Below are 22252 nucleotides of genomic sequence, written 5' to 3'. Positions count from 1 at the left end.
CTAAAGCCTTGAATACAATACCCAGCCTGGAAGTGGCTTATCGCTGCTTTGTTTGCCTAACCTTGGGGCTCTGCTCCTGTTGTCGGTAAGGAACAGGCTGTAGGGAAGGGAGCCAGGTCCCTGGGGGACTTTGTTCACTGTACAGTCTAGGAGGCTGCCCTCCTGGGACTCCAGGACATGAACCCCTTTGGGAAGAAGACCTTTCAGAGCCCCTGCTCCCACCCTGCATTCCCATAGCTTCACAGAGGCTGGATCTGCCCTTGCAAAACCGAGGGCCTACATGGCTAACATTTAGTAAGGACCCCCCCAACCCCCCCACCCCCACACACTTGGTGTGGGTCTCGGTCCACTGTAACACTGAAGACTTCATTCTTACTCTGTGACACTCTGGAGGTGAAGTGACCTACTCAAAGTCACTCCGACGGGGACAGAGCACAGATGCATCTGACCTCAAAGTCATCTTTGTTTGTTCCCCTGGATCAATTGTGCAGCCGAAGTGTGAATTTCCCAGAACTGGTGGCTAAGAGGCACCCCCCACCACATACCTGGTCTGCAGGTATGGCCTACCTGTGGTATGGGTAGAAACACATCTCTGCTAGCACATGACTCCTCTGTCTTGGACATTTGTCTCAAGCGGTCAGAGGTGAGGGACAAGGGACATGGGAGGGCCTCAGTTGTGTCGGGTTCCTGACCTTGGCTAGCCTTGCCTAGCAGGCTCCCTGTTGCCACATTCTTAGGCAACCTGGTGCTGTGGATAAAGAGAGATCTGGCATCCTCTGCCCTGGCATCTGGTTTAGGCTCCACGAGTCCCACTCACAGTGTGACTATCAGCTTGTCTCCAGTGTTCAGGGAGCCCCCCCCCCCCATTTTATGTTTTTTCTAGACAGGGTTTCTCTGTGTAGCTCTGGCTGTCCTAAGAAATTGCTCTGTAGATCAGGTTGGTCTCAAATTTACAGAAATCCACCTGCCTCTGCCTCCCTAGTACTTAGGTTAAAGGCCCATGCCTCCCCCCAACCCCCAGCTGAGCCTTGGTATCTTAGGTGAGACCATAAGGTCTTCCTTCCTGTGGTACTGATTTAAGGACAGAGCAAAGTCCTGTGTAGACTATGAGACTGGCACCTGACTCTCTTCATCCCCAAAGACAAGCGGGCACACTGCTTTCACTGTAGTGGTGGATATCCTCAGCTCAGGTCCTGTTGGAAACGAAAGGACAGTCAGGGAGCGAAAGGAACAGTCACAGTGAGAAAACGCAGATGCACATGGACTGATGAAGCTCAGTGAGGTGGTTCGGGCAGGGGTCCTAGAGATTATATTCAGGCCTCACCTCTTCCCTAGGACTGTCACCAGAAGGGTGATGCTTTGCTGTTCGTCCTTTTATTTTTGCTTGCTTTGTGTTGATGTCTCACATTGTAGCCCAGGCTAGCCTTGCATTTGCACTGTGTTGCCTCAATCTCCAAAGTGCTAGGATTGCAAGTCTGAGTTACCCTACCTGCTTGCTGGAGGCTGCTGCTGCTTTTAACTTATTGGATATGAGGACAAAAGGCAAAATAAAAATAGTTTGTGGGGGTTGGGGATTTAGCTCAGCGGTAGAGCGCTTGCCTAGCAAGCACAAGGCCCTGAGTTCGGTCCTCAGCTTTGGAAAAAAAAATGTGTGTGTGTGTGTGTGTGTGTGTGTGTGTGTGTGTGTGTGTGTGTGTATCAAGTGGAGTTAGTTTTACCTTCCACCTTTTTGTGGGTTCCAGGGATCAAATTCAGGTATCCAGGCTTGTCCAAGATAAATGCCCTTGTCTGCTGACCCATGTCTCTCATTTTTTTTTCCACAAATTTATTTGCTTTGGGTTTTGAGACAGGGTTTCATGAATTCCAGACTCACCTTGAAAACGCTATGTTAGGGCTGGAGAGATGGCTCAGTGGTTAGGAGCACTGACTGCCCTACCAGAGGTCCTGAGTTCAAATCCCAGCAACCACATGGTGGCTCATAACCATCTGTAATGAGATCTGACGCCCTCTTCTGGTGTCTCTGAAGACAGCTACAGTGTACTTACAGATAATAAGTAAATAAGTAAACAAATAAATAGATAAATCTTTAAAAAAAAAAAAAAAGAAAACGCTATGTTAGCCAAGGCTAACCTTTAATTCTTCGATCCTGCTGCCTTCCCCTCCCAAGTGCTGAGATAACAGGTGTGCACCACCACGCTCCATTCAGCATCCTCTTTGTCCTCCTCCCTCTCCTTTCTTCTTCCTCCCCCTCTTCCTCTACTTTTTTCAGCATTAGAGTTTTGCTTATGTTAGGTAAGTACTCTGGTGTACCACCCCCATGTCAGTTATTTTTAGATTTGTGGATGTGTTTTGCCTGCATATATATGTACACGCAGCAAGTGCATGCCTGGTGTCCAAGGAGGTCAGAAGAGGGCTGCAGATACTGCCGAATTGGAGTTATGCAACCGGAGTTACGCATGAGTGTGAGGCACCCTGTGGGTGCTAGGAACCAAGCCTGGGTCCTCTGTGAGAGCAGTAAACCCAGTTACTCAGGCTGGTCTTAATCTTGCTCTCCTAAACTAGACAGGCTTTGAAATTGGGATCCTCCTCCCCAAAACCTCTAAGTTGTACAGTTGTAAGATTGTATCCCCTAGCTACTTGGTAGTGGTGGTGGGTGGCTTTTTGTTTTTGCTTTTCGTTTCAGAAACAGGGATTTTACTATGTAACCTTGTGTGCTGGCTGGTTGTCTGTCAGCTTGATACAAAGTAAAGTCATTTGACCCGAGGCAACCTCAATTAAAAAACTGCCTCCGGGGGCTGGAGAGATGGCTCAGCGGTTAAGAGCACTGACTGCTCTTCCAGAGGTCCTGAGTTCAATTCCCAGCAACCACATGGTGGCTCACAACCATCTGTAATGGGATCCGATGCCCTCTTCTGGTGTGTCTGAGTACAGTGTAATAAATAAATAAATTGGGGTTGGGGATTTAGCTCAGTGGCAGAGCGCTTGCCTAGGAAGCGCAAAGCCCTGGGTTCGGTCCCCAGCTCCGAAAAAAAAAAAAAAGAACCAAAATAAATAAATAAATAAATAAATAAATAAATAAATAAATAAATAAATAAAAAACATTCTTTAAAAACTGCCTCTAAGATCAGGTTGTAAGCCAGTCAATAGGGAATCTTTCTTAATTAGTGATGGATGGGAGGAGGCCCAGCCCACAGTGGGTGGAGCAATCTCTAGGCTAGTGGGCCTGGGTTCTATAAGGAAGCAGGCTGAGTTAGCCATGACGTGCCAGCCAGTAAGCAGCACCCTTCCATGGCCTCTTCATTAGCTCCTGGTTCCAAGATCCTCTCCTGTCCTGTTTGGGTTCTTGTCCTGACTTCTTTCAAGGATGAACATTAATCTGGAGGTATAAACCAAAAAAAAAACAAAAAACAAAAAAAAAACAAAAACAAAAACAAAAACAAACAAAAAAAACAACAAAAAACCAAAAAAACCAAAAACAAAACAAAACAAAAAAAACCCAAAACCAAAAACAAAACAACCCTTTTCTTCCCAACTTGCTTCCAGTCACGGTGTTTCATCACTGAGGTGGTTTGAATCTGCTTGGCCTAGGGAGTGGCACTATTAGGAGGTGTGGCCTTGTTGGAGCAGGTGTAGCCCTGATGGAGGAAGTGTGTCACTGTGGGGTTGGGCTCTGAGACCTTCCTCCTAGCTTCCTGGAAGTCAGTCTTCTAGCTGCCTTCTGAATAACAGGTAGAACTCTCAGCTCCTCCAGCACCGTGCCCGCCTGGATGCTGCTGTGCTTCCTGCCATGATGATACTGGACTGAACCTCGGAATCTATAAGCCAGCCCCAGTTAAATGTTGTCCTTTATAAGAGCTGCCATGGTCGGGCTGGAGAGATGACTCAGTGGTTAAGAGCACTGACCATTTTTCCAGAGATTCAGAGTTCAATTCCCAGCAACCACATGGTGGTTCACAACCATCTGTGATGGGATCCGATGCCCTCTTCTGGTGTGTCTGAAGAGAATGACAGTGCACATTAATACTTAAAATAAATAAATAAATCTTTAAAAAAAGTTGCTGTGGTCATGGTGACTCTTCACAGCAATGAAACCCTAAGACAATCATTAATAATAACCCTAAGTGGGATCTCTTGTCTGTCCTAGAACTCTGTACGTCAAGAGACAGCCTGAACTCATAGAATCCACCCACCTCTGCCTCTTAAAGACTGTGAGTAAAGGCATGTGCCACCGTGCCGGATTTAAAAAATACACTTTTACTGATGTGCATACAGACAGCAGAGGATAACTTCTGGGCGTTGATGCTCTTTTTCCACCTGGGGAATTGAACTTGCATCGTCAGACTTGGCGGCAAGCACCTTTACTTGCTGAGCCATCTCAGTGGCCCAGTGTCCGCATTTATATGGCTTTGAACTCACAGCATCCTATAGAGTAACTTACAAAGTGTTACTCTCATCTGTGCTGAAATGACCATATTGTCACCCATATGGCAGCTAGGAGCCCAGGCGAGCTGGCATCCATGTCCTTCTGATCTACCACATTGTTCTGTGAAATCCTTTTGTTTTCTGCTATAACAGGACAGCAATCTTTCCAGTTCTCTATGCTTAACACAAGTGAGGAGGGCTAGGGAGAATAATGGAAACCACATATCTGGGAGATGGAAGATGTAAATACACAAGGGAAAAAGACCCAGTACAAACCCCGTCACATTGGATGGGAATTGGTGGTTAGCATCCCGTTTCTTTAGCATATACAAGTCAGAGATGAATGCAGGGGCTGAAGAGATGGCTCAGCACCAGAGGACCAGCCTTCAGTTCTCAGCACCCACATGGCAGCTCGCAAGCATCTGTAACTAAAGTTCCAGGGAATCATGCGCCCTCTTCTGGCCTCTGCAGGCACTGCATGTATATGGTGCACAGGCATCCAAGCAGGCAAAACACTTATGTACATCGGTGCGATCAGGAAGCAGCTTTCACCTCCGAACCCAGTGATGACATCATCCATAGGCAATCGGGACCCGCGCATCTGTTGCCATGGCAATACCTTCCCAGCGTCCATTTGGTTTACCTCCCACCTTTAACCTGTGAGCGGTGGTTACATCACAGTCTAAATAAAAGGCAGACCCGTCCTGCCCCCCTTCCCTCCTCTCTCTTTCCCCCTTTTTGTCTCCATCACTCCCTTTCCCACAATAAACCTCTCCCATGTGGAACTACATTGACCTGGTGTGGTCTGTCCGGAAGCAAGCCGTGATTCTATCACAACATACATAAAATAAAATTTAAAAATTATTTTAAAAATCAAATCAAAACATTTTTCTTTTCCTTCCTTCCTTCCTTTCTTTCTCTTTCAGTTTTTTGAGACAAGGCTTCTCTGTGTAGAACTAGCTGTCCTTGAATTCGCACTGTAGACCAGGCTGGTCTCGAACTCAGATCTACTTCTGCCTCCTGAATGATGGGATTAAAAGTGTGTGCCAGTACTGCCCAGCTAACTATTTTTAAGCTTGACAGAACTTTTCTTTATTGTCTGCAGTCTCAAAGTGGAGTTTGAGGATGAAAAGCCCTCGGGGCACTCGGGCGTTTCCTGAGGATAGACTGACACCACAGTTGTTGCTGTCCTTCCAATTCAGGAGGAGAAAGCTGAGGAGAGAGAACTCTTTTTAAAATGTATATGAGAGCCCTGGGTTCGGTCCCCAGCTCCGAAAAAAAGAACCAAAAAAAAAAAAAAAAGTATATGAGCACACTGTAGCTGTGCTTCAGACACACCATTTTCTTCAAGATTTTTTTTTAAAGATTTATTTATGGGGTTGGGGATTTAGCTCAGTGGTAGAGCGCTTGCCTAGGAAGCTCAAGGCCCTGGGTTCGGTCCCCAGCTCCGGAAAAAAAAAAAGAAAAAAGAAGATTTATTTATTTATTATATAGAGAGCATCAGATCCCATTACAGATGGTTGTGAGCCACCATGTGGTTGCTGGGATTTGAACTCAGGACCTTGAGAAGAGCAGTCAGTGCTCTTAACCGCTGAGCCATCTCTCCAGCCCCATCAAGATTTATTATATATGAGTACACTGTTGCTGTCCTCAGACACACCAGAAGAAGGCATCAGATCCCCATTACAGATGGTTGTGAACCATTACGTGGTTGCTGGGATTTGAACTCAGGACCTCTGGAAGAGCAGTCAGTGCTCTTAACCACTGAGCCATCTCTCCAATCCCCCTCTCCCTGGTTTGATCTTAAGACCACGTGTTCTGTCTGGAATACCTGGAGAGTGAGAGTAGGCTAGGGTCAGGATTACTCTAGCCCAGAGTCTAAATGGTAGCCATTTGCTCAGAGAAGCCAGGCCTTCTGTATTAGGGTTTCTATTGCTGTGATGAATCACCATCACCAAAAACAGCTTGAGGAGGAAAAGATTTATTTGGCTTCTACTTCCACATGTTAGTCCATCTTTGAAGGAAGTAAGAACAGAAATTCAAACAGGGCAGGAACCGGGAGGAAGTAGCTGATGGAGAGTCCATGGAGGGGGCTGCTTACTGGCTTGTTCCCCTCAGTCTGCTTCCTTACAGAACTCAAGACCACCTCCCACGGATAGCCCCTCCCATTATGGGCTGGACCTCCCTCCGTCAATCACTAATTAGGAAAAGGCCCTCCAAGTTTGCCTATAGCTGGATCTTCGGGAGGCATTTTCTCAATTGTGGCACCTCCTCTCTGATGATTCTAGCTTATGTCAAGTTGACATATAATTAATCAGCCCAGTTTCTAACATGGAGGTGGTTCCGACCAGCCCTCAGAGACCTCAGTCTGACAGAGGGGATGAGTCCTGTTCTTTGGGACTGTTCATCTGAGGTTCAACCCTCCAGAATCCCTATTCCAGGGTGTGAGACAGCCAGGCTCTCTGGCAAAGTTTATGTTACTAATCTTCTAACAGTATAGCACTCTCAGGTTTACAAAGTAATAAATAAATGTACGCGTGGGAGCGGTGGGGCATGTTCAGGTGACACAAGCCGGCAACCTCAGTGCTTGGAGGTAAAGGCAGGCAGACCAGGAGTACAAGTTTCTCCTTTGCCTTGGATACACCGGGCCTGTCTTAACAAAACAAGCCATTACCTCTGCCACCAATAGCAACGACAAAACAGAAAAACTAAGGATGTCCAGACAGTAATGGAAGAGCATTAACTTCAAAGCACAAACAGTTTGTAAAGCTGTTCTATACAAACTACAATTTTTGTGCTCTTGAAAGTCTAGTGTAGTAGGATGTAGTAGACTGTCCCTTCGGTGAGTGCTTTCTTTCTGAGTCTCAACTGTGGCTTTAGGAGGAGAAGGCTGAAGGTACCTGCCTACTTGATCAAAACTTCCAGCCGTATTAAGATGTGAGCTCAGAGCTTTCTAGAAAGCTCCCAGGTATCTGGTGACCATAGCAACTCAAGCCAAACTCTGCGGTCGCGAGCCCCGCCCACTGCTTTGGGGCCGCGCCTGTTGATTTGCTGCTCGGGTTAGCCAATGAACGGCGAAGCGGGTTGTGTTCCGGGAGTTTAATGGGCACCGATGGTTGGGGAGGCGGGAAGAGATCTGGGAAGGGTGGGCCCTCACGGCTTGCCAGTGCGTGTTTCCGGCTCCGCTGCGGAAGGCTAGCGAGGGGAACCGTTGGGCCCGAGCGAACCGTACCGAGCGCGGGCATCGCAGAGCGCGAGTGCGGAGCTCGGAGCGCAGCACGATGGGAGGGGAGCAGGAGGAGGAGCGCTTCGACGGCATGCTGCTGGCCATGGCGCAGCAGCACGAGGGCGGCGTGCAGGAGGTAAACGACGTGGCCCGTGCCGCAGCCCTTCTCTGTGGACGGCCGAGACCTCCCCCACCCGGGCCGCGCGGGTCCCCGGGTCCCCGGGTCCCCGGGTCTCCGCGCCCCAGCTTCCGGTCTGCCCACCCCGCGGGTGAAGTCTGGCTCCAACGCCGTCAGCGCCCAACACCTAGCCCCCAAAAGCAATATTCGTTGTCCCAGAGTGACCCCAGAGCTTCCGCACCCACTCTGCGCTCCACGGGTGTTTTTCCTTTCATTTTAATGGTTACTCTCCAGAGCATCCCTAATGGTTACTCCTTAGAGCATCCCTGGATCGACTCTAATGCACGTGATCTGCATCTTATCCAGAGCAGAGCCTGTCTATCAATACTGTGTAGGGTAGTGAGAGCCAGGGTGAGGTTAGCACGTGGTCTCTTTATACTTGAAACTATGCTGAGTGAGGAAGTGAACCGGAGACCTGTAGGTTAAGCTTCCTCCTGGACTAGCGTCAGTTGCCTAGTTTGCGAGGTGAAATTTAGGAATATCAGTTCATGGTTTTTTTCTTTTTCTTTTTATCTTGAGTCAGGGTTTTGCTCTGTATCCCTGAACTTGCTGTGTAGATCGAGTGACTTCCAATTCCTTCTGCCTCTGTGCGGGAACTTAGATGTGGGCCACCCTGCCTGGCCCCCTAGTTTTGTTTAAGTGTTTGACATTTTCGTGTACCAGACACATAGTAAGACTGGATCCTGGGGATGCAGACACGGACAGAGACCAGACTTCGCCTTTGGGGAGTTCCTTGAAGATTTCTTGCTTTAAAAAATTATTTGGGGGGTTGGGGATTTAGCTCAGTGGTAGAGCGCTTGCCTAGGAAGCGCAAGGCCCTGGGTTCGATCTCCAGCTCCGAAAAAAAGAACCAAAAAAAAAAAAAATTATTTGGAGCAGGGTGTGTCTTAAATCCCAGCATTCAGGAGGCAGAGGCAGGTAGAGCTTCGAATTTGAGGCCAACCTAGTCTACAGAATGAGTTCTAGGACAGCCTGGGCTACACAGAGAAATCTTGACAAAAACAAAACGAAAGAAATGTATTGTGTCAGAACAGTTTCATGGGGGCAGTTCTCCCTTGCCACCGGTGTGTGGGTTTTTAGTGTTGAATTGCTAGGATTTGAGGCAGTCACTTTTTCCCAGTGATTCATCTTGCAGATCACAGTGAGCATTTCAAAAGTTTAATTCAGTGCTGGATATGATGGTGCAGGACTGTAATCCTGACACTGGAGAGGAAGAGGCAGGAATCAGGGATCTGTAGTAAGACCCCCAGATATAATAACCCTCAAATAACCCACAGGAGATGTTCAACAACCAGACCTCGTTCACACAGTGGGTATGTAGTTGATGAGCCACAAAGATGAGCTGGCATGGGTGCCGTTAATTTATTTTTTTTCAAACCAATACTGGGAGAGGTGGAAAAGCCTATTGTTGTCTTCAGAGATATTCCATTCTGTAAGTACTTGAGAGTCAGAGTGACAGGTTTACTGAAAACCAGACCCCAAGTCCCTGAGGAGACAGTCCTGCGGTCTGTCACTGGGGATGGAGTCTCCTTTAGTTTTCCATTCTGTCGTAGAGTGACCGTTGCTGTGATAAAACTTGAAGAGCAGCTTGGGGAGGAAAGGCTTTACTTCACTCACGGGTCTGTATCACCATCATCATCAAAAGCAGCTGGCCAGAATTGGAGGGAGGAGCTGATGCAGAGGTCATGGAGGAGTATTTCTTACTGGCTTGCTACTCCTGGCTTGCTCAACTCTTTTTTTATAGAACCCAGGACACAGGGGATGACCCCATCCCCAATATGCTAGGCTCTCCCATTAATCACTCCTTAAGAAAATGCCCTAGGGCTGGAGAGATGGCTCAGAGGTTAAGAGCACTGGCTGCTGCTCTTCCAGAGGTCCTGAGTTCAATTCCCAGCAACCACATGATGACTCACAACCATCTGTAATGGGATCCGATGCCCTCTTCTGGTGTGTCTGAAGACAGCTACAGTGTACTCATTAAATAAATCTTTAAAAAAAAAAAAAAAAAAGGAAAATGCCCTAAAGGCTTGCCTACAGCCTGATTTTTCTATGGAGGCGTTTTCTCGATTGAGGTTCCCTCCTCTCTAATGACTTTAGCTTCTGTCAAGTTGACATAAAACTGGTCACTACACATTCTAAGTCTTTCTGTAGGTGCCTGTGTTGACCAAGGACTTCTAAATCTCTTTTAAGTGGGAGAGTGTGTCTAATCTGTAAGTGTGAACCTTCTTGTCTCTGTGTCCCTAAACTGATACAACACAAAAGTAGTTGGGAGTGAGTTCACTTTGTTTCAGAGAATGTAGTGTCTAGAAGTAGGGATCGTACCCATTAGGGTAAGTTCCGGCTTCAGACTTAGAACTATTCACTGGGGTGAATGTTGTGCTAACTGGGGCAGTGCCAGCAGCTTGTGTTTTCCCCAGGAGTTTACTAAGCTTGGGCTGTCCTAACACTTGACAAGCACTCAGTGCTCCCTGCTACCTGTGGCCTGACATGACCATCTGCCTTAAGCTTTTGCTTCTTATCCTTCCCACTGTGATGGGCCAAAATAAACCCTTTCCCCCTTAAGTCGCTTTTCCCAGGTCTTCTGTTTTTGTCGCTGTTGTTTGTTTGTTTTTTATTTTTTCTTGCTTGCTTATTTTTTTAATCACAGCCTAGGGATAAGGAAAGCAGCATTTCTGTGGGGAACTGAGACAGGTCCCACTACATAGCTAAGGCTGACTGTAAACCCATGATCCTCCTGCCTCAGCATTGGGATTATAGGCCCGTGCCACCATGCGCAGATGTGGAGCTGTCATTCTCATTGGGAAAATTTAGTTGGGTGTGGTAATGCACACTCTGAATGCTAACACTTGGAGGGCAAAGGCAGGTGGGTTTGAGGCCAGTTTGGACTCTACGGTAAGACACTGTCTGCAAAGCAACAGTGGTCTGAGAGATGGCTGAGTTCAGAGTGCATCCTCAGCTTCCAGAGGACCCGAGTTTGATTCCCAGCACCATGTAATTCCAGCTTCAGGGGACTCCTACTCTGACCTTTGTAGGCACCTTGTCTGTCTGTCTGTCTGTCCTCTTAAAGGCCTTTTTTTTTTTTTTTTTTTTAAAAACATTTACCTTTCGGGTGAATGTTTGCGTGTGCGTGCGTGTGTGTGTGTCTGTGTGTGTGTGTGTGTGTGTGTGTGTCTGTGTGTGTGTGTGTGTGCACGTGCTCTGTGTGTGTTCCTGGTACCATGAGACCAGCCAGATCTGGAGTTACAGATGACTGTGAGCCACCATCTCAGAAACAAATCCAGGTGCTCTGCGAGAGCAGGAAGTAGTCATCACGACGGCTCAGCCACCTTTCCAGTCCCAACCTGAGGGCTGCTTCTGTTACGTTTGATGGAGTAAGATCTGAGGATGAAGCCCTGCAGCGTTACAGAGTTAGGAGCAGCTACAGCCCAGTCTCTAGCAGAGCACCGCCCAGCCGAAGCCCACCTCAGCTTTCCTGTCTGGAAGATAGGGTCACCCCCCCCTTCACCTTTGGTCCATCAGTCCTCACAGCTAGTTACTTAACTAGGATTGTCATTACTAACGAGATGGCCTCTCTTGTGTCCCAGACCTGCCTCCCAAGTCCCCTACCTTTAAGTGCTTGGATTATAGACATTCACCATCGTGCTTAGTGTAATAAGTTGATGGGAGACCCTGGCTTCAAGCATGCTAGGACCAGTGGAACTAAACTCCCAGCCCCTGGGGGCAGGGAGCTTGAAGGAGTGCTTCTTTGCTTCTCCTGTGTGGATTCTGGAGATAGAACATTGGTAGGCACCACTGAGCCATCTCAACTGGTTCCTTGGTTTGTTTTGGGGGGGGGGTGATGTCATAACTCAGGATGCCTGAATTTGCCATGTAGCTAAGGCTGGCCTTGAACTCTTCCTGCCTTAGCCTTTTTTTTTTTTTTTTTTTTTTTTTTTTTTTTTTGTTCTTTTTTTCGGAGCTGGGGACCGAACCCAGGGCCTTGTGCTTGCTAGGCAAGTGCTCTACCACTGAGCTAAATCCCCAACCCCCTGCCTTAGCCTCCTTATGCTGGGATTATAGACATCGGCCACACTTTGTTTGAGAGAGTCTTAACTATCCTTGGTTAACATAGAACTCTCAGTATTCAAGTTCAAGACCAGGCTGCTCTGAACTCACAGAGATTCCCACCTGCAGGCATGCACCACTCTGTCTGGCTCACAACCCAGTTCTTTGTTTTTAAGTTTTGTTTATCTTGTGTGCGTGTGTGTGTTTCTGTGTGGGTTGTGTGCCACAGCATGTGTGTGGAGGTTAGGTGACAACTTTGAGGAGTTCCTTCTCCTTACACTGTGGATCTGGGCAGTCGAGCTCAGGTCGGCAGGCTTGCACAAGGGCCCTTCCCATGAAGCCATCTCTGTAGGCCCTTTGATGGCTTCCTGTCTGCCAGTGAAGGCTTGGTCCAGGCATTTCAAATCACAGATGCAGAGGTCCAGCCCCACTGAGACGGTGAACGTGTATGCATACACACAGGACGGGCAGCCGCGGGAGCCTGGCGGGGAGGCTGGCTGCTCAGGTGGGAGGTTCAGAGGTAAAATGCTCAAGTTCAAATTCTCTCCTAAACCAGGGGGTTGTCTGCAGTCGAGGGGCCCACCCTGAGCCCCAGGGCTGCAGCCTCCTCCTCTGTCTTTCAGCTTGTGAACACCTTCTTCAGCTTCCTTCGACGCAAAACAGACTTTTTCATTGGAGGAGAAGAGGGGATGGCAGAGAAGGTGAGTGCTGGGGACCCCCTTCTCTTTGGGCGGGTGTGGAGAGCTCACCTGGCTTTCCCAGGCTGGCCTTCCCAGGCTGGCCTTCCCAGGCTGGCCCAGAATGGGGCTGGGGAGGGGAGTGTCAGTGAGCCCCCCCCCCCCCCCCCCCGTCCTTTTCCCCTGAGTTTCCTGTGTTTTTGACCAGTTTAATGGTGTCGGCCCTCCCCATTTTATGGGAGAGGAAATTGGCTCAGGGATGTGTTACACTCTGCAGAGTCTTGAGCTGCATTGTAAGAGAAACATCCTGGAGACCAGTTTGCTATAGGCTTGCCTGACTCACCCTCCACCCCAGCAAGGCTTTTCCTAGTTATCTGGGTAGCAAGAGTTGACAGACATTAAAATTTGAAGCTTAAAGCCAGGCATGGTGATGCATGTCTGTAGTCCTAGCACTGAATTTGAGGCCACCTGAGCTATAGCATGACATCCCATCTCAAAGGAGAAGGCAAAAAATTAAAAAGTTACAGGCATAATGCCTCAGGCCTGTAATCTCAGCACACAGGAGGCAGTTGTACAAGATTAGGAGTTGGGTCATCCTTGGCTATATAGTTAACCTGGGGTACATTTACTAGATCCTGTGACAGACAACTCCACTACCCCTTTCCCTCAAGTCACAGTGAGCTCCTGCCTCAGACTCATTAAAATGGTTCCCATGGGAAAACAAAACAAAACCAGGAAATGTGTGTGTGTGTGTGTGTGTGTGTGTGTGTGTGTGTGTGTGTGTGTGTGTGTGTGTGTGTATGGTCTACATACAGTTCCTGGGGAGGCTGGGGCAGGAGTGTGGCTTACGTTGTGTGCTTGAGACCAGCCAGGACACTTAAAAAGGAGACAGGAGCAACAGGAACCAAGTGTTGACAAGGATGTGCAAGGTTGGAACCCTGGCTGGGGAGACTTGCTTGCACAGACCTGTGGTGCTGCTAACATTCAGAATAGGCAGCGGGTGGGAGGGGCCTGGGGAGAAGGCTCTGGGTAAGAGGCAGTAGCAGCAGAGGGACTTGGTTCCCCAGCACCCATAAGGTAAGCTCACTACTGCCTGTGACCAGCTGTAGAGGATCCGATGCCCTCTTCTAGCCTCTTGGCCACTCGTGCCCAAATGGGCACATGAGCACAGAGGTGCACATGTAAATAAATGTTGTTTGCTTGCTTGTTTGTTTGTTTTGGAGAGAAAGGGAAAGAGAGTGTCTACATAGCCCTGGCTGACTTGGCACTTACTATGTAGACCAGGCTGGGTTCCAAGTCAGACTCTACCTGCCTCTGCCTCCCGAGTGCCCAGTATGAAATGTTAAAAAGCCCAGTCCTTTGACACATCCCTAATGTCCAATACTAATCTAAACTCAGGACTTTGCTGAGAGCTCATTAGACTGGGCTTGTGGGAGTGCTTTTCCTGAAGTCTCAACTTTCAGTTTCATTATAAAAGACCCTTGGAGGCACTCAGGAGGTAGAAACAGGAGGATCTCTTGGATTTGAGACCAGCCTGGTGTATGTAGTGAATTCCAGGGCAGTTAGGTGTGTGTGTGTGCCCTGCCACACACACACACACACACACACACACACACACACACACACACACACACACACACACACACAGAGTGATAAGGAAGCAGGGTGTGGTGCTTCTGTGTCCTCTCTGGGCTTGTGCTTCTCCCCAGGATCTTGATGTTCAGCAACCAGGAGTGGTATAGACGCTATTGTTTAAGTGATTTACAGGGGTTAATTGAATAAATGTAATTAACTACTAAATCACTGGCTGCTGAGCACCTCAGTCTGGCTTCTTCCACTGCCTTCCTGTGCTGGGGACTGGGTGCCTCAGAGGCAGCCCTCAGCCTGCCGAGTCTTCCAGCCCATCCTGAGCTATGATATAGACGGGCTCTAATGGACACGAGTCTAGAAATCCCAAGGACTTAGGAGCTTTGTGTCAAGAACTGGGAGAAAGACTTGGGTTTTTTTACTGTAGCTCCTCCCCTTCTCAGGGGTGTAGTGTTTGTTTGCTCCGCAGATTTGGGGGATGCTGACAGCTAGACCTCCAGGCTTGATCTGTTTCCTTTTCCTCCCTAGAACTAGGCAGCATGGAGCACCGCGTGGCTTCTCTGTGGCTCTGCCAACTGTTGCTCCTGCCTGTGCTTACTGTTCAGTGGGACTCTGTCATTCTTTCCTTGTTTGGAGACTTCCCTGCTCCAGCCATTTGCTTCTGTGGAGAGGCTATGCAGGAAGAGCCCAGACTCACAGCTCTCAGAGTAATTGCTAGTGGGTTTCCAAGGTGACCCATGAGGTGGGGTTTTCCTCCACTGTTAAACTCATGGGCTTGAGTAGAGGTGCACCAGGGTTGTTACCAAGTCAGTCAAAAGGGAAGCCTGTGTCACAGGACATGGCGAGTTTAGCTTTTGATACTTGTATGAGACAGCATGTCAGCACCAGTGCCAGGCCCCATGTAAACAAACGCTGTCAGCTTCTGTCAGGGGTTTGTCATGCTGTTCCTTGCTTCCTGATTCTCTCTGTCTAGCTTAGGTGAGCCTCCCCTCCTCTTCTGTGTCTGCCTTTGGCTGTCAGCGAAGGATCCTAAGTTTTGGTCATTTCGCTATTTTTGTGTGTGGTTCTGGGGACCAACCTTTAGGGCCTTGCCCTGCCCCAGCCAGAGTCTTGATATATAGGGCACAGTTAGCCACAAACTTGAGACCTTCCTGCCTCTGCCTTCTGAGAGATGGGGGTCCAGGAGTGAGCTGCCAAGTCCGGCTGCGTCACTGTTTGTTTGTTTTTGTTTTTTAGGTAAAAATTATTTAACTTCTATGTTTGAACAGATATACTTTGCAGTTAGCTTAATAAGAAATTTTTTGTAAAATTATTCTACGTTTAAAAGAATGGTTGAGGTATTTGAGATGGCACAAAGAGAGGTGAGGCAGGACCCAGCTTTGGGGCCTGAGGCACAGCCCTCATGCTCTCACTCAGGAGGGAAGGCCCTGCCAACAGCAAGGATGAGTGGGTGCAGTTCTGTGCCTTGTTCTTCAGAAGACAGGGAGCTTAACTTGGTGAGAAACAGGAAAGGTGGCCTGAAAGCCACAATGGGGTGGGGCTAGCCCAAAGGAATAAAGTTGTCCCAAGTAAAGGGAGCAATAAGTAGCAAACACAGAGCTGTGGTAGTTACTCAAAGAAAAAGTTATACACACACACAGAGTCAGTCAGTCAGTCTGTCTGTCTGTCTGTCTCTCTCTCTCTCTCTCTCTCTCTCTCCCTCTCCCAGCCAGGGGTGGGCATCAGTGTACTATGCATAAAGTAGTTCTGACCATTAGGGCTGAGAAGGAAGAGTCAAAGTCAGCAATGGGCAGGCCAAGCAGAAGGACACGTGCAGAGGCTGGGTGTCAGGCTGCAGGCAGAGTAGTGGCCATGCTGTGTAAGGCTGCCAGCTCTGCACCTCCTCCACCCCAGCTCTAGCCATTTCCTAGCTGGGGCCTGTGGGGCAGTTTGGAAGTTGAGGAAGGGCAGGGGCCTGGTCTACCATTCCAACCCAGGCTGGGAAAGAGAGGGAGATTGGTTAGGTGGGGCTAGAAGACATAATCAACAGGACCCATCCTTGAGTGTCCCTGACCAGACGAATTCCCCTGTTGTCCATTGCTTGAATGTGTTGCTAAGCCTGAGTGTGGTCAGGGTCTGGTTCTTGTGCTTTTGGGTTGGGTTTAAGTGGCTCTGTGGTCTGACTGGCCAGACTGGTGGGACCATTCTTGTCCCTAAAGAAAACACCTATGCACCAGGCCCAGAATACCTCACCCTTTCCCACCTGCCAGCGGGGAGCTCCCAGCAGTGTCAGTGAATGAAGCTTGACTCCATGACTCCCACAGCTTCTGCCTAGGCCACCACTAGTGTGCTCTTTGGGAGGGGTTTGGGAGGAAGGGTCAGAGGCTGCTCTAGTTGGCCTTGACTTTGCCCAGCAGCTCTTCTCTGCCCTCTTTTAACCTCCCATCGCTTGGAAGTAATAGGCCGAGTGGGTTGTGACATGATTTATGGGACTGGAAGAGAGAAGGCCCTTGTTCCTGCCCCTCCTTGGCCACCGATTGTCACATGGCTTGAGTTCAAGGTCCCCATGATTAGAAGCTGGGGCATTGCCTCTGCTGCAGTTGCTTCATGACCTGCTGTTCCTCTCCACAGCACATGGCCTCTGAGGGGAGGCCTCTTTCCCTCACTCCTGTCATTACCCTTATTGCTGACACTCGGGGTGTCTTTACCCGTGCACTCCGAAGCTATCAGTGTGGCATGGGGCTAGGGGCAGGGAGTGGCAGGTGGAATGGTCACAGATGAATGAGAGTCTGGGTGTTTGGCAGAACCTTGGGTGTTGGAAGCCAATGGGTGACTTCTGTGACTTCCTCCTCCCTCCAGCTTAGGTGTGGAGGTTCTTCAAAGATGGCCTATTGAGCGCTGGTCATATGAGGCATGTGCTTTGTTTCAAGTGTGTGAAGCCACAGATTTACACTTTCTAAGTCTTCAGAGTCAGCTAAAGGTGAAAGTCAAGAGACATTTTTGCTGGTTCTGGAGACCGGCCAGTGAGAAAAACCTCATTCTGGTGAGAAGAGCATAGGCCCAAGCTGCATTTAGAGAAATGACTCAGGTTCAAACTCCATAGCTGGGACAGGTGCTGTGGAGTAAAGCATCATGGGAGCTCGCTCAGTGGATGTGGAAGGACTTGAAATCCGAGGCTCTCAGGTTAGGGATGAAGCTAGCTTCTTCCTTGGGAGGGGTCTAACCTGTTGATTCTGGCTGTGAATTTAAGTGCTGCCATCTGGGGCTATATGCCCAAGACGTGGGCAGGAAAGAGGTCGTGGGAAGAACAGGAAGTATGGACCTGGGTACTTAGGGAAGGCTTCCTGGAGGGGCTGAGCCTGAGTTCTGCTTGTAACAGAAGCCGCTAAGAGCAGGTCCTCACCAGTGTGCAGCTGTTGTGCCTGGCTGCAGTTGTAATGCAGGGGTAGGTAATGTTCTGTCCCTAGGCTTTAAGACACTGTCCCTACTCTGATGCTTTCTTGTCCTCCTTAGCTCATCACACAGACTTTTAACCACCACAACCAGCTGGCACAGAAGGCCAGGAGAGAGAAGCGAGCTCGGCAGGAGACAGAGCGTCGGGAGAAGGCAGAGCGGGCAGCCAGGCTGGCCAAGGAGGCCAAGGCAGAGACTCCCGGGCCACAGATCAAGGAACTGACTGATGAGGAGGCAGAGAGACTGCAGCTGGAGATTGACCAGGTGAGGCCGGGCGTCCTCCTCTACTTCCACCCTGCCCCCAACTGCAGTGGCCCTGGGAAGTAGGGTTTTGATCCAACTCTGTGCCCTTTGCCACAGAAAAAGGATGCAGAGAACCATGAGGTGCAGCTTAAGAACGGCAGTCTTGACTCTCCAGGGAAGCAGGTAAGGTGGAGTAGCAGGCCTGGGCAGTGGTCTCCTCCCTTCAGCAGAATTCCCTCCTCACCCTCCCCTCTCCCCAGCCTTGGGGCCTTGCCATGCTGCAAAGCCCCACCCCAAAGACAGGGAAAAAAGCAGAGCAGAGCCAGAGTGGTGCTGTGATGATAATCTCAGCACTTGGTGGGCTGAGGCAAAAAGGTTGATGCAGATTTGTGCTATATAGTGAGAACCTATCTCAAATAGAAATGAAAACTATTTTCTTTTAACCCAGGCTTAGTGACACGCCTTTAGTCTTGGCATTCAGGAGGCAGAGGCAGAGGCAGGTGGATCTCTGAGATCTAGAATGGCCAGGGCTATGTAGAGAGACTGTCAGTAGTAACTACTACTACTACTACTACTACTACTACTACTACTACTACTACTACTACTACTACTACTATTACTACTACTAGATTATTTTTAGTAATAGCAGCAACAATAGTAATACTTTTTGATAACTCTACTGGCCTTAATCCTGGGACAAGAAAACCCTCAGGTGGACTGAAAAGATAGCTTAGTGGTGGCTCACGATGGCCTCTTTTTTTTTTTTTTTTTTTTTTTTTTTTGGTTCTTTTTTTTGGAGCTGGGGACCGAACCCAGGGCCTTGCGCTTCCTAGGCAAGCGCTCTACCACTGAGCTAAATCCCCAGCCCCTCATGATGGCCTCTTAACTCCAGTGCTAGGGGGTCTTCTGAACTAGGTATGACATAGTGCAAAATACTCATATACTTGTAATATTTCTTAAACTGCTCCCGAGTCAGAGCATACCATGAAGGGTGGGCTGAGGGGCACTGGCTCAGCCACAGCCTGTGTCACTTGATATAGTTTGAGCCCTTCTGGCAGAGATCAGGACCTGTTTTTGCCTTTGGTTCCCAGTGGCCCAGGGTGTGTAGGTCGGCCATGCCTACCTTGCTTTTTTGTGGCTGTTGTGTCTAGCGGCAGTTGTGGGCCTGGCCTGGTGGAAGTCTGGTCTGTCAGGTAAGTCATTAAGCTTCCATGACTGAGCAGGATGCTGAGGAAGAGGAAGACGAGGAAGACGAGAAGGACAAAGGAAAGCTGAAACCCAACCTAGGCAATGGGGCTGACCTGCCCAACTACCGCTGGACCCAGACCCTGTCAGAGCTGGATCTGGCAGTGCCCTTCCGAGTCAGCTTCCGGCTGAAGGGAAAGGATGTGGTGGTGGACATCCAGCGGCGGCACCTCCGGGTGGGCCTCAAAGGACAGGCACCAGTGATTGATGGAGAGCTCTACAATGAAGTAAAGGTGGAGGAGAGCTCGTGGCTCATCGAGGATGGCAAGGTGGTGACAGTGCATCTGGAGAAGGTACGAGCGGCCCTTCCTAGCTGGTGCTGACACCCCCTGACTGCTCAGGCCTTGTGGGCTTACTCCTCACTCTGCTTTTATAGTCAGGAAACAGCTACGGTTTCCCTGTGTGCCTCGCTTGGGGCGGGAGGGCAGGGTTGGGGTCGAGTGGTCTTGTTCCTCTCCATCAGCTTGCACATGGGCTCCGTTCACATGTGCCTGAACCCGTGCTCTGCTCTGCCAGGCCTGTTCTAAGGACTGGAGAGAGAACGGGGAACAGAGTGTAGAGAAATCTGCCCCCAGAGAACCCACATGTCTCCCACTCTCCTTCCTAGAGGTGTGGGACATTTACTGGGTGAATAAAGGTGGTGTCTGGATAGAGCCGAGGGCCCATGGACACTTCCCCTGGCACAGAAGATGGTGCTTTTTGGCTGCAGCTCAATGGTCTCTGCCCTGTTACTTGACTTTTCTCCCAGCCAGAATCTCCTTTCTTGTTCTTTGCTCTTTTTTCTTTTTGTTTACTTGCAATGCCTTAAGGTCCAGTTGTTACTCTAGCTTCTCTCCTGCCGGCTAAGTGGCCACCCTATGTGTTTTCTTGCTCCAGGTGATTGATTTGTAACTGTTGGCCTCTGTGTGTCTTGTGCCCTCTGCTGGGCGGGCAGAGGTCTGGCTCTCCTGTCCTGGGCCTAGCACATACACAATGTGGATGGGAGAGAGCTTATCTCTAAAAGGGCTGAGCTGTAATTCCTAGGCCACGGAGTGGGTTCTCCTTCCCCATGGGTTTCCTCCCCCTCTTCCTCCTCAGATCAATAAGATGGAGTGGTGGAACCGCTTGGTTACCAGTGACCCCGAAATCAATACCAAGAAGATTAACCCTGAGAACTCCAAGGTGAGTCCCGGTTTGCTAGGGGAGGTTTTCTCTGTGGAGCTCCAGGAGAGGCAGTCCAGTGCTGGACTCACTCTTCTTCCTGCCTGTCCCTAGCTCTCAGACCTGGACAGTGAGACTCGCAGCATGGTGGAAAAAATGATGTATGACCAGAGGCAGAAGTCCATGGGCTTGCCCACCTCTGATGAGCAGAAGAAACAGGAAATCCTGAAGAAGTAAGCGACTGGGGCGTGGGGAGGATTGCTGGGGGCTTAGACCTGTGTGACAGCAGTGTGCCACTAAATGGAACACGGACTGCCCCGCCCACTTGCAACATAAACTAGCCAAGTTCATGGTTCTCTCTTGGCTTGTTCACCTGACCATTTGGTACTGTCACCTCTAGGACAAGGCTACCTTAAGAGTAGGAAGCAGTAGGTAACAGGATTGGTGCCACCTGCTGGCACCTGCCCTTCTGGCCTAAGGGCTCTGATGCAGGCTTGGCTCCGGGTGTTTCAGGGTTCTGAGGAGGTCAGGCCCAGTGTCGGGGCTGAGGTGGACAGCTGAGATCACTTTTCTACTTCTGCCTCCTAGGTTCATGGATCAGCACCCAGAGATGGATTTCTCCAAGGCCAAATTCAACTAGCTCCTGTTCACCTTCCTGAACTCTTGCAGTTGAGCCCGTAGCCACTCAACTTCCTTTCCTGAGACCCAGGAGCCTTAGGGCTGGGCAGGCGTGGGACTTCCCAGGCATGTGAGCTCCAGGGATTCACTGGAGAAGGGCTGGGTCTTGGGGGTCTTGTCCTTGCTATTTGTCCTGTTACACATTAAAACTATTTACTCTGTTCCACCTATGTCCCCTGTGTAGACCCTCTGGCTGCTGCTAGGAGCTGGGATTTTGGCTTCTAGCCTGGTCTGCTGTGCGGCAGTCTACCTGCTAGGGCAGGGTCTCGACTCTCTGGGTCTGTTGCTCCTATGACTTTAGGGAGGACTATGACAAGGGATTTAAGTTTTAATTTACATTGTATGTGCACAAGTGCTGTGTGTGTGTGTGTGTGTGTGTGTGTGCTGTATGTATGTATGTATGAAGTTCAGAGGACAGCTTTCTGGGTCAATTCTCTCCATGCTTGCATGGGTTGTGAGGATAGAACATAGATTGCCAGGCTCATGTGAGTGAGTCACCTTACCTCACGTGTGGTTCTGAGCAAAGCTGAGTCTCTCTGGCTACAGATTCCCATTAGACATCAGGAGCCAGTCCCAGAATTAAGTGTTCAGACTGGACTGTGTGAACAAAGCCAGGGGAGTAATAAAGCCTGGGACACTGCCTGGGAGTGGGACTTGGGAAGGCGGGTATAGTCTGGTAGAGCCACACGGTAAAGGGTTGAGGAGGTAACTTCTGCTTAGATCTGGCCCTTGGAGCATCTGCTTCTGCCAAAGGGTCAGGGCCAATGAACGCAGAGGTGTGCAGGTTAAAGTTAACCACTCAGCCGTTTTGATAGAACTTCCCTGGGAATGTAAACCTACTTCAGAAAGCTGCTGGAAAATTGGTTTTTAGGCCAAGGCTAGGATTTAGGGACTGTTAGGTCTTCTGATTTCCTCTGTCCTATAGTATTTCCCTTTTTAAAAAAAATCAGGGGTTGGAGATTTAGCTCAGTGGTAGAGCGCTTGCCTAGCAAGTGCAAGGCCCTGGGTTCAGTCCTCAGCTCCGAAAAACAGAAAAAAAAATTAATTTATTTAACGAGAATGAATGTTTTTCCTGGTATGTGCAGTGGTCAGAAGAGGGTGTGGGATTACCTGGAACTGGACTTAGGGATGGTTGTGAGCCACCGTGGGGTGCTGAGAACCAATACTGTCCTCTGTACAAATAAATACTCTAAACTAGCAAGCCAGTCCCTGCACCTCTGTCCCCTTTTAAGGCAGGTCTTGGTATATATCCCCAATAGCCTTGAATTCAATATGTAGACCAGGTTGGCCTTGCACTCAGCAATCCTCTTGTTAGTAATCTTGGTGGGATTACAGGTGAACAGCATCACACCTTTTCTTGTAGTGCTGGAGGTCAAAGCT

At 49.3% G+C, this 22252-nt stretch overlaps 1 protein-coding gene across 1 annotated transcript; it reads left to right on the top strand.

Moving 5' to 3' along the window:
* Positions 1–7625: 7625 nt before the first annotated feature.
* Nudc (nuclear distribution C, dynein complex regulator) lies at positions 7626–21038 on the top strand. Its single transcript, NM_017271.3, has 8 exons — positions 7626–7784; positions 12494–12571; positions 17627–17830; positions 17927–17992; positions 19033–19347; positions 20132–20215; positions 20309–20427; positions 20783–21038. Exons 1-8 carry the CDS (start codon positions 7704–7706, stop codon positions 20832–20834), a joined length of 999 nt encoding a protein of 332 aa, NP_058967.1. The 5' UTR covers positions 7626–7703; the 3' UTR covers positions 20835–21038.
* Positions 21039–22252: the final 1214 nt, after the last annotated feature.

This window comes from Rattus norvegicus, chromosome 5 (genome assembly GCF_021556685.1).
Source record: "Rattus norvegicus strain SHRSP/BbbUtx chromosome 5, alternate assembly SHRSP_T2T, whole genome shotgun sequence".
In the NCBI taxonomy this organism is placed as follows: Eukaryota; Metazoa; Chordata; class Mammalia; order Rodentia; family Muridae; genus Rattus; species Rattus norvegicus.
The sequence above is the reverse complement of the archived record's forward strand: the minus strand, read 5'-3'. Positions and strand labels throughout refer to the sequence as shown.